Raw genomic sequence first — 12,989 nt, forward strand, 5'->3', positions numbered from 1 at the left:
GAGGCTGATAAATCTACTACCCGAGTTACTGCAGAGGAGCAAATGACTGGAACATTTGTTAATCTCAAAGTTTTACGGAAATGAATTGGGCATTTGGCTGCTTTTTTCTTTAACCTCTCCCATGCTCATGACGAGCTAAGCTCGTCATGAGCTAAGCTCATCATGAGCCACGGTGGCCGGGTGCTCTTCATGACTTTTGCGCCAGGCCCACGCGGGGATAATTCCCCTGCTGTGCTGGGCGTTACATTGGAACGGGCGTGGTCGTGACAGCTCAGCTCGTCATGAGCACACTGTCACCGTGGCTCATGACTAGCAGAGCACGTCACGAGCACCGGGGCGCTGCTCGTGCTCCCCATCCCCCCCAAGCACAGCGGGGGAATTAGCCCCGCAGGGAAGGGGTTAAACTCTGCCAACTCCTTCTTACTTTTAAAACATGTTCAGAGTTCCTGCATTTATAACGATTAAAAACACTGAATTCAAAGTACTGTTTTAAGATACTTTAATATATTGGTTTCCTTTTCTTCACACAATGCTTTAAAAACAAGCATTGGCTTTGCCAATAGCTTGCAACTTGTGGTTCCTATTGCCTTTGCTTGTAAATGTAAATGTCTTTGTACTTGTATAGCGCACAGCTACCCGCAGTGGGTCTCCCGGTGCTTGTACGAATACCGCAAGGGAACCCTTCCTGGTTTTCCGTGTGAAGTGTCCACTCCTGGGCACCCCCATGGTGAAACCAGGCATCCCCGGAGCTGTGGGGGCCGTTGTGGAGACTAAGATGTTGTGGTAATCTTGGATTTACAATTGGGAAAGGTGATGCCTATTGGTGCAAGCAATACAAAAGGGGGTGGTGATGGACGGAGCATCCGAATCAATAAAACACTCACACCCAGTCAAAAGATCTGGGTTGGTGCAAGCAAGACAGTCCATCATATGTAGTCCCTTTCAAGACTAGTCTATTACAGGCATATCATAAGTTTACAAAAACAGTTGTCAATTTTTCTTGTTCATATTGTTTCGCCATCGGGCAGAGAAAGATCCCTTGCCAGTACTAGACTTTCAGAAAGGTGAGGTGATCAGCAGAGGGATCAGTCTGGATTTATAGAATCTAATTTGACTGTAGATGCCCAAGATCATACTTTATCCAGGTGGACTTTAAAATGAGAAGCTGCACGGCTTCCAACAGCTTCATAGATGGAAAGGAGTATTATTCTTCTTTGAGTTTATGGACACATGGTTCTTTTCAGTTAGTGTATTTTTGCTTTTTTTCTCCTATCTAACTGCCCCATTCTTCTCTCAAGTTACTGTACCACTGTAGATTGGAACCATCCGAGAAATTTATATCCACTGGGAAACAAGATCACCATCCCAGCTATTTTACTTGTCGAATGGCGCACCACAGTGCCTGAGGAAAGTCCATGTTACCCCCATGCGCTAGAGTTCATTTTCATAGGCAGCTGATACTCTCTAGAGTTACTACTCTTCTGAAGGGCCCTGATCCACTAATACTACTAGAGAAAGTAACCAACCTTAGTAAAACAAATTAGACCTGTTGTATGATACAAATATTTCCAACAACCCAACTGAGAAAGCAAGACGCCAGTGCTGTTAATAGTTAGCCTAATCAATGCCCAGTTATTAGTAGACCACTGTAGAGAGATTTACAATTTTCTCTTCGACAACCTAAAAAATGATAAGACACCTCTATAGTAACCCTGGGCATAGCACTACGCTATGCTAACTGAGCATACGTAGTTTGCAAATTGCACAGTACAAAAACTGTACTTAATCACATACTGTAGCAGCTAAATCAACAACATCCTCAAATGCTTTGATAAAGCAATTTTACATGCTAAAAAGCATATAACCAATTCACAAAAGTGAACTTATTCAATGAAAATATTAGGCAATGAGAGAGGTGATGCTTTTGGGATCCCCCCTCACCTAGGGGGAGGACCAAGCAGATGCCTTGAACATAAAAAGCATAAACAAAAAGCACCTCTTGTTGAACTTCGGTTGTGGTCCCATCCTCTTAGGACCACCCCAAGCAGTTATTGGCAAAAAAACAATACCAACCAAAGGCCCTGCAAAGCATTATGGAACGAGATTAGCAGTGGGCAGTGAATATTATAGTATCCAACATCAAAATAATTCTACAAAGAGCTGCAGTTCAACTAGTCGTTACTAGATGTCCCTCACGAGTCAAATACAAAAGCATTGAAAGACCCTTTCATGAAGCTTTTGCATAGGACTCGTGAATGACATCTAGTAACAGCTAGTGGAACTGCAGCTTGATGTAAGAATAATTTCAACGCATTTGCATTTGACTCGTGAGGGACATCTAGTAACGACTAGTTGAAATGCAGCTCTTTGTGGAATTATTCTGATATTGGATACGAAAATATTTACTACCCACTGCTAATCTTGTCCTATAATGCTTTGCAGGGCCTTTGGTTGGGATTGTTTTTTTGCCAATAACTGTGCTTTGACGTGGTCCTAAGAGGATGGGACCATCACCGAATTGTTCAATAAGATGACCTTTTTGTTTAAGGTATCTGCTTGGAACTCCCCCTAGGTTAGGGAGGTTCCCAAAATCATCACCTCTCACTGCTTGCTAAATTTTCAGTTTCATTTTTGTGAAAGTGCTGTATGCTCTTTAGCATATAAAGATAGGGATACTTTAGTCATCTTTATTGGCACTGTGCAAGATGCCATTTGCAATTATTGTACAGTGCAGATAAGTACACAGTGCCATCAACTACGCAATTTGTGTACTACACAAAGTTCAGTACTATGCAAAGTTCAAAGTATACTATGTGCAGCTACTTTTAGTGCTACTACGCAAACCACACCCAGTGTTACTCTATAGTAGAGGCAATTCCCCACGACTACTCACTAAGGAATGACCATCTGCGCGGAAAGCATGGGAGCGTTAAAGCAATCATTGGGAAAAAGCCACTCACATTTAGGTCTCGCCTAGGCAGCACTTGCGTGGTCTCTGCGAGACATGCTGTACTCAGGATATAGGCTTTAAAACCTCCATCCATTTTTAAGGATTGCCCCATTACAGGTGTTGATACTTAAAGCTTGTGAGCACTATTTCGTTCTTAAAGCTGGAGGAGACGAGACCAGTGCTCTTGGTTTACAGAGCTCTGATGTGAACAGGGCTGAAAATCTTGCTCTCATCTTGCCACATTTGCTGTGCATTCAAAGACAGAGGTCTGGTTTGGCTGCAGCTGCCGCCTCCTCCTCCTCCTCCCTCCAGCTTTTGAAACGCAAGGTCTGGCGTCACAGTCCCTCCTTCCTTTGATACTGCTGCCTCCGTCTCAGAGCTCACCAAGTATTTGAAATGCAATAGGTCTCACATTTGCAAGAGTTTGAGCTAATGGCATTGTAAATGACAATGCCTTTTATTTATGTGTTTTGAAAACCTGGTGCGTAAACACGAACTTTGCACTTATAGTTGTTGCTTACGAGAAGCAAGGCTGGCAGTAACTGAGCCTCTTACTGCCAGCCCACATCCAGAGAACTTCTGTAGCTGCCAGGAAAGAAAAAAACCTATATAACAGTTAGAAAAACTTGTATAAGTTAGATGGATGGTGACGAGTGAGGAGAATGCCCAGATTCAGAAGGGGTAAAGAATTTCAGTGCAATATAGGTAAAGGACCTGCATTTTAAACAAGCATTTGCAATGCAAGAGGACACGCATTGGCAAGAGTGAGTTATTGGCATTCTAACAGACAATGCCATTCATTTAAGCGTTTTGAAAACCTGCATGTGGTGCGTAAACATACACTTTGAACTTCTAGTCGTAGCTTAAGAAAAGCAAGGCTAGAAGTCACTGTGCATCTTTTACTTGGAAAAAAACCCAGCATTTACAGTACATTTAAAGCAAGGCAGCCATGCTGATGTCCCACCGCTTTATCAGCACTGGCTGCCGTCCATATAAGAATTCAACTGAAGAGACTACGAATTCTGCTTTGCACTGTCTACGCCCCATAGCCCCTCACACCAAATTTGTTGACACCACTAGCCCTGTGGTATACCCCGTAAGAGAGTTGTGCTCTTTCATGTAACTTTGCCAAAACTCAAAACCTACTGTCCCCAAAAGCTGTACTAATCTCCCCCTTCAAATATATGCTATCACATCTTACATAAACTAACAAAACGAATGCCAATACTGAGCTTCACTCCCAGAACTCCTTTTAATACGACTTTATGAATGAAACATAACAGTCTGCTTTTTGAATTACACCACTCACTGGTTTATTCCACTTTTTTGCATTTATAAATTTTGCAACAAACATCATTTTTTGTGCATACAGATTATTTACAAGCCTACAACCCCACAATATATACAATAAATACAAATACAATCAACCTATATATACACAGTTAACACACATTTTCACTACTTTGGCCAAGACAGACACTCCTCATTCATACACAATGCAACAATCATCCAAACAAAACGCTGGTGTGGGTCAAAGGTCCTAATGTCAGCACCAAAAAAGAGAATAAAACTCATTTCAGAAAAGTTCTTCAGTTTTGTATGTTACACAAAATCCTCATAATCTAAACTCATTGGAACTAGATATCATAATTTGACGCCAAATGTGTGACCTGGGACCAGGTCAACGCGTTTCAAACCCAGTGAGTAAAGGGTTCTCCTCAGGACCAAACAGTCTTTATATGCTCTTTAGCATATAAAGATAGAGATACTTTAGTCATCTTTATTGGCACTGTGCAAGATGCCATTTGCAATTATTGTACAGTGCAGATAAGTACACAGTGCCATCAACTACGCAATTTGTGTACTACACAAAGTTCAGTACTATGCAAAGTTCAAAGTATACTATGTGCAGCTACTTGTAGTGCTACTATGCAAACTACACCCAGGGTTACTCTATAGTGGAGGCAATTCCCCACGACTACTCACTAAGGAATGACCATCTGCGCGGAAAGCATGGGAGCGTTAAAGCAATCATTGGGAAAAAGCCACTCACACACAGTCTTGTTTGGTCCTAAGGAGAACCCTTTACTCACTGGGTTTGAAACGCGTCGACTTTGGTCCCAGGTCACACATTTGGCGTCAAATTATGATATTTAGTTCCAATGAGTTTAGATTGTGAGGATTTTGTGTAACATACAAAACTGAAGAGGTCTCTTCCCTTCCTAATTGAACACATGCAGTAAAAGAGGGAAGAAGCCTCTTCCCGTCCTATTTGAACAGATGCAGTAAAAGAGGGAGGCATTTTCCCTTCCTATTTTAACAGATGCAGTAAAAGAGGGAGGCATTTTCCCTTCCTATTTAAACAGATGCAGTAAAAGAGGGAGGCATTTCCCCTTCCTATTTTCCTATTTGAACAGATGCAGTAAAAGAGGGAGGCATTTTCCCTTCCTATTTGAACACATGCAGTAAAAGAGGGAGGCATTTCCCCTTCCTATAGAGGGCGTCTCTTCTCTTCCTATTTAAACAGATGCAGTAAAAGAGGGCGTCTTCTCTTCCTATTTAAACACATGCAGTAAAAGACGACGTCTCTTCTCTTCCTATTTAAACAAATGCAGTAAAAGAGGGCGTCTTCTTTTCTCATTTAAACAGATGCAATAAAAGACGGCGTCTCTTCTCTTCCTATTTAAACAGATGCAGTAAAAGAGGGCAGTCTCTTCCCTTCCTATTTAAACAGATGCAGTAAAAGAGGGCGTCTCTTCTTTTCCCATTTAAACAGATGCAATAAAAGACTGCGTCTCTTCTCTTCCTATTTAAACAGATGCAGTAAAAGAGGGCAGTCTCTTCCCTTCCTATTTAAACAGATGCAGTAAAAGAGGGCGTCTCTTCCCTTCCTATTTAAACAGATGCAGTAAAAGAGGGCGTCTCTTCTCTTCCTATTTAAACATATGCAGTAAAAGAGGGCAGTCTCTTCCCTTCCTATTTAAACAGATGCAATAAAAGACTGCGTCTCTTCTCTTCCTATTTAAACAGATGCAGTAAAAGAGGGCGTCTCTTCCCTTCCTATTTGAACAGATGCAGTAAAAGAGGGCGTCTCTTCCCTTCCTATTTGAACAGATGCAGTAAAAGAGGGTGGTTTCTTCCCTTCTCATTTGAACACATGCAGTAAAAGAGGGCGGTCTCTTCCCTTCCTATTTGAAGGGATGCAGTAAAAGAGGGCGGTCTCTTCCCTTCCTATTTGAAGGGATGCAGTAAAAGAGGGCGGTCTCTTCCCTTCCTATTTGAACAGATGCAGTAAGAGAGGGCGGTCTCTTCCCTTCCTATATGAAGGTTAAACAGATGCAGTAAAAGAGGGGGGTCTCTTCCCTTTCTATTTGAACACATGCAGTAAAAGAGGGCTGTCTCTTCCCTTCCTATTTGAAGGTTAAACAGATGCAGTAAAAGAGGGAGGACTCTTCCCTTCCTATTTGAACAGATGCAGTAAAAGAGGGCGGTCTCTTCCCTTCCTATTTGAACAGATGCAGTAAGAGAGGGCGGTCTCTTCCCTTCCTATTTGAACAGACGCAGTAAAAGAGGGCGTCTCTTCTTTTCCCATTTAAACAGATGCAATAAAAGACTGCGTCTCTTCTCTTCCTATTTAAACAGATGCAGTAAAAGAGGGCAGTCTCTTCCCTTCCTATTTAAACAGATGCAGTAAAAGAGGGCGTCTCTTCCCTTCCTATTTAAACAGATGCAGTAAAAGAGGGCGTCTCTTCTCTTCCTATTTAAACATATGCAGTAAAAGAGGGCAGTCTCTTCCCTTCCTATTTAAACAGATGCAATAAAAGACTGCGTCTCTTCTCTTCCTATTTAAACAGATGCAGTAAAAGAGGGCGTCTCTTCCCTTCCTATTTGAACAGATGCAGTAAAAGAGGGCGGTCTCTTCCCTTCCTATTTGAACAGATGCAGTAAGAGAGGGCGGTCTCTTCCCTTCCTATATGAAGGTTAAACACATGCAGTAAAAGAGGGCTGTCTCTTCCCTTCCTATTTAAAGGTTAAACAGATGCAGTAAAAGAGGGAGGACTCTTCCCTTCCTATTTGAACAGATGCAGTAAAAGAGGGCGGTCTCTTCCCTTCCTATTTGAACAGATGCAGTAAGAGAGGGCGGTCTCTTCCCTTCCTATTTGAACAGACGCAGTAAAAGAGGGAGGTCTCTTACCTACCTATGAGAAAACATGCAGTAAAAGCCAGAGAAGTCTCCTCTTCTGATACGAGAGCACATGCAGTAATGAAAATAAATGCTAAGTCCCCTCTAGTTACATCAGCAGGTCTGTATGGGCTGAGGCAGAACTTGTAAACAGAGAATGTTACTGTGCGACAAACATCCCTCTGTAAATGCACATGAATGAGCTAGCATCCAATGTTTTTATGGTAAAACCCTACATCCGCACTGCATGCACCTGTAAGAGTCACCTGGAGCTTAATGCAGAGTCCCTGTGTAGTCTTGCATCACTGATGCCCAGGACTGTGAAAGCAGTTTTCAGATTGTACTCAAAGGACGGGTAGGTTAGAATCCAAACACACTGGGATGGGGAACATGAAGCATGCTGTTCACACCCAGGCTTGCACTGCCGTTCCCCTTTCTAAAACTTCAATGACACAAACAAATCATGTTTCCAGATTTATATGCAGGGGCGGCCCCCAAAGCGTATGCATGGTGACTGTCCATCGGGACAATTTATGATGGATAAAGGGGGAAGTCCAATTCAACATGTTACAAGCTATTCACCTGCGGCTTCACCACCTTGAGGTGCCAGGAAGTAAAGACTTCCATAAGGAGATAACAGCAAACCATGGCAAGCTGACCACTGGACAGCTCGCTGGTACCAAGATGCAGAGCAGGTCCACCTACCCCACCATGTGAAGAGAGGAGGGACTGGAGCCTGGTGAGACCCAATCTACAGTAGAGGTTGACTTGGAAGACACAGGCAGGAAGCACAGGTTGCTGCAGCGGCAGCAGGTCCTAATGATCACGGCAAACCTCAAAGACATTGCAAAAGGTTCTGTGTCGGAGTGGACAGGTTTACAATACAGGAGATTGGCAAACTCTTTAAGCACAGAAAGCTCAGAAGGCCCTTCACATTTTCCACAAGAAATCCCATAAAATTAACATCACGTACAAATGTCTTATCTATTCTTAAAGGAATGAGGGCCCAAGTGGCACTGCACACCTACAATCCACGCAGGACAGGACACTTACCGTGCACCTGGTTGATTTCAGAATTGGAAGAAAGGATCTCGTCAGCCAGTTTTTGAGCAGTAGGGAGCACCTCCGTGTGATGCGCCGTGATAAGGTACTGTACAAACTTCTGGAGCTGGTCCCGGTTCATTTGGAAAAGAGTTTCAGAGATGGGAAGGCGCAGTTTCACCTGGTCCGGCTTGCGAATTCTATACAATGAGAGCGCCACTACATGTGCACAATAAAAAATGTCCTTGTTCCCACAGCCACAGGTCACGGAAGTGATCTTGCACCGGTCGAAGCTGATCGCCACCTTGAACATCACTTCCGGCTCCGACGGAGTAGCTGGTTCAGTCACAGTGCCACTCAAGTGGAAACCTAAGGGATGGAAACATACAAAGTGTTAGAATACAACTACATCAGCATTGTGTTATCTTATACAAGTGAAGTCAAAAGGAGCGTATAATAAGTGTGTGGCGCAATGTGTGCTAGTACACTAGCTCACGCCAGGGTCCAGGCATGAAAACAAATACTGCTCTGATGGTCACAAGCTGCCAGCGAGTTGGATCAAAGCATTGCCAAATGATGCATATCTACTCTTATTGCCAAACATCCTTGTCGCGTGCACCATTACACAAGGCTGTTCACTACAAGCAATTCTGTGGCATTCATTCACAAAGTAGTACCCAGTGACAAGCTGAGGAAATAGAAGATACTGAAGGCAGGACAGTATTGTGCAATGTACACCAAATCAATAGGATTACAAGGAAGTAAAGCGCAGAGACGAGTCTCCTGCGAGGAGAAAGAGGAATGAGTAAAAGGTCTGTTTGAAGGAGCACAAGCGGTATTACTTACAACGGATTTGGGCATTCTCCACCTGTACGCGCCAGAGACCATGCAACGCCATGCACTTTGTTTTACCCATAAAAATGTAAAATCTACATAGAAAGAACTTTGTTTTAGCAATAAAAACAGAGCTGCGACAGGTGTCTGACCTCTTCGAATTGTTGGTGATATTTGTAAAACTCACTGTCAGTATGAACTTTTGTACTACAATAAATTGTACAGGTGGTCAGGATTTAAGATTTCTTAAAATGAGACCAATACAACCGGACTTCAAAATCTGAAATATATGGCCGACATGCCAGGTGGTTCCAAAGAACCACTACAGACCCCTTCGAACAGTTTATTTTAGGACTTGGACCAATCTCAGCATCAGCAGAAGAGGGATTACACAGATCATGGTCTCTCAGAGAAATGACAAGTCTTTAGGCACCGATCACCGTCCTCTGCAGTGAAAAGGAAGCAATGCAACCTTAAACAGGGGCGGAGCACTAACTGCAAATATCTAGTTGGACAATTTCGCAAAATTCAGTCCAAAAAAAGACCGAGACTGCTGAAAAGTATCCCTACAGAAGTACTAGCTAAGTGTATAATTCCAAAGGTCTGAAGTTTTACACCTGATGCATGTGCCTTAAGGGCCATCACTCCTAACCTTTTACATATTTTGTAGTAATTCCAAAGGTCACCTCGTAGGGGTCAGCGTAGGCTGCAGAGACTTAATCAGGCCAACACTGCTACATTGGGAGTCATCTGCTGGATGAGGCCTTCACATGCTATTTCAGCAGTTCCCTCTTGCAATCACAAGAGCGCCAGTCACCAGTTTCTGATCCTTGCTCTACAGATATTTCCACTCTGTCAACGGTACTGGTAGTAACAAAGCAACATCCTACTACCCCAATAAGGATGCCAAGATATGCCATCGGTTTTAAATTACCACAGGATTGTCAAGAACTGCCAAGCCCTCTGTTCGCTTTCCTAGATCTGCTCCCCTCTAACCCAATCCAGAACTCTAAGTAATCAGAGCAAGGGAAGTAAGCCAGACAGTCCGTGGTGGCCTACGCATCAAGACCCAACTAGGCCTCAATGGCACAGGAATTACATGACACTCAAAAATCTTGTGTGCTTCGAAAAAGGCATGTTTGCGTGACAAGGGAATATCACTGGGGACACTGCAGATCCCAGAGACACTCCAGAGCATATCAGTATAGCTGAGGAAAAGACGAAACCGAGATTTGCCCAGTGATTTAAGGCCCTCGCACAGGTTCCAAGCTGAAACAGCCTGAGGTTACCAGTGGTGAGGAGCGAATACCACCAGAAGTGGGGTTTGGAGGGAACAAGGCGGTAGAAATGTGAGGTTCCGGGAGTTTCTTCCATCAAGTTCAGATTTAACAGACCACTCAAATAGCTGGTTTTAGTTACAGTAGTAAGCAAAAGCTTGATGTGGGAGAGAAGTATGCAAGCGCCCCACAAGAGCCAATCTCTGCCGCAGAGAACTTCAGACACTGAACAGCAATCTCACTTCACCTCTGCTAGTCATGTACTGGCTGTCGCTTCGGTCTACAATTAAATTGTGCGGTTGGAATTTTAAGGCAACCAAAAGAGCTGTGCTCTAGATGCATAAAATAAGCACGTATAGTTGTATCTTTTACTGATTAGAGGTCAGCACTGAAATACTGCGGGCCCACTGCCACTTTTAAACCACGGGCAGAACAGAGTGCCCTGCGAGAACCACATCATCTGAGATGCAGTCCGCATAACATCTTCTGAAGAAAAAAAAATCCTTGGCAGAAAGACATCACCTGATATTGTAATAGCAGTCACTGTAGTCCAGTGGAAACCCACTGCAGAGGGCAAGGATACTCTCTGCTTGGTCTTTGGAACCCCTTAGCAGCATGCTCAGAGTGTCACCGGACCTGTGGCATTAACACTGCATCCGCATGGTTACTATTGTATGTACACGCAACCAGAACAGAATTTGAACCCTAGAACTGTGAAAATTGCAATCTTTCGGAGATGGTCAGGGTAATCGATTAACTGGTCTGAATCCATCATACTTCCCTTTTCTAAAAGGTAGCCTTACACCAGTACTGGATTGACTGAACATAAGCAGCACCAATGGGGGACCTGGATCATATCATAGGAGATTACGAGGCCAAATGCAGGGAAACTATAGCATCGCTTGTTACACTACCCTTGCAGCCGGAAGTGTGTCCCCAAAGAAGACAGTGCTGTTGTCTAAACTACTGTACCTGCTTCAGGACACTCCTATCCGTGGTCGACGCTGGCCTCGAGGAGTCTAGTAAATGAGGTGGACGCCCCCTGGTTAGATTAATCATCCCTGTATAAAGATCAATGAAATTAGGGTGATTAAACCACTCAGGCAGTCCTGCACGAGGAGAGATCGATCTACTGATAAACCGTGCAACACCTTCCCAGAATACTCAAAAGTGGTGATCTGTCCATCGCTGGATGTGGCGATATCACTTACTTCGCCGCACTACTGGTGAGCTATCCCCTGCTATTCCCCACCTCCCCGCCGGACGTACCTGCAGAGACCCAGACTGAGCACAAACATGGAAAATAGAATGAAAGACCTGAACACAACATACTCAGTCCAGGAACAAATGGGCCGAGGATTTAGGAAATGAGACTCCAGAAGCCCAGTAGGGAGGGATACTGCTACCAGCAGATGTAGGGTAGTCTCCACTAATGGGAGCACATGTTAATCCATTCACAGAACCTACTATACTCCTGGGGGCCTGCTGTGGTTGGGCATGACAGAGCTCAGACTACTGGGCGAGCACCACGCCCGATTTGGGCTTCAAACATCTGGCCTTGGACAGTCCCGTGGTCGGTGTCCACTGGTCACAAGTGCAGGATATGACAGAACAGTCTGGAGGCAACCCAGTTTCTTGCACTCCTGGTCTACGTGAAAAACATTCCCAAAACATGCCGGAAGTTAATCGCAGTGGCTATGTTGTTGGAGAAGCGTAGAGTTGCTATAACTTGGGGCAAGAGCTACCCCTTCACTTTGAGGAATGGCTTAAAGAGTCATAATCGATGCGCAATGTCCAGTCAGAGGTCTAGGTGACAAGGACCCTAGCTCATCATGCCATAGGCACATCTGGGGCCCTCTTCGTACATCCCCATATAATCAATCTAGTCCACACCGAACGTGCATTGATATCTGTGTTACCTTGTCCATGGGAACCTTGAGCCTCAGGAGATGTAAACCACCCGGACTATGGACCAACGTGTAGTGGGAACTTTATTGGCACGCCACCTGAAGCCACCACACCGGTGTTAATTCTCGTCATTTGTAATCTGAGGGAGAATAGTTTATTACTAATGCTTCTTTCTACTGTTAATGCTCCTGCTACCTAAAACAGAAAAGCAATTCCTGATGCCAGTTGTGAATAGAAAAGACAAGCAAGGCTTCTCAGTCTCAGGGGAAACACCTTCCTGCACAGTGTAGTGTACAGGAGAGAATACAGTGCGTAGCAACAGCACAAGTGCCTTCACTGCTTCCATACCAGTCCGGGTGTGGGCTGCACTCTTTGCATACATCCACGGGCATAAATACAGGGATGCGCAGCAATGACCAGCACAGTCAACCGTGTTGGCATTAAGGACCAGAATTGCTTGTGTTTCAAAAAACATTTTACGTGGGATGCAGGCTCTGGTCAGTTCCTCCCGCTCATTGAAAGACAAGACCACGTTAACTTTGTAGACCTCCATTGAAGACATGGGCCATGTTATAAGCTGACACAAGTACGCTGAGCTTTTAAACTATGCCAACAGGTGCCTAAACACCCTTCACATCTGCAGCCTCCCATCTCCTTGACTCCCTCTAGCCTGCCAGGTGCACACAGCTCTTACAGGAGAGGGATTGCACACTGGGAGACACACCGAAGAGAGGGCAGGACACAGGGAGATAAGAGACGGCGGGGAGGTAGGCAGAAAGTGGAGGGAGGTGATTTA

The 12,989-nt window shown here is 44.3% G+C and overlaps 1 protein-coding gene across 1 annotated transcript in view; it reads right to left on the bottom strand.

The window, feature by feature from the left end:
- Window positions 1-12,989, bottom strand: part of ZSWIM5 (zinc finger SWIM-type containing 5) — a 271,830-nt gene that overhangs the window by 118,082 nt on the left and 140,759 nt on the right. The window contains exon 2 of the mRNA XM_086952301.1: window positions 8,187-8,543. Within this exon, the coding sequence (XP_086808427.1) occupies window positions 8,187-8,543 (357 nt within the window). The remainder of the gene's footprint in view (window positions 1-8,186; window positions 8,544-12,989) is intronic.

Source organism: Lissotriton vulgaris, chromosome 1_1, assembly GCF_964263255.1.
Source record: "Lissotriton vulgaris chromosome 1_1, aLisVul1.2, whole genome shotgun sequence".
NCBI classification, from domain to species: Eukaryota; Metazoa; Chordata; class Amphibia; order Caudata; family Salamandridae; genus Lissotriton; species Lissotriton vulgaris.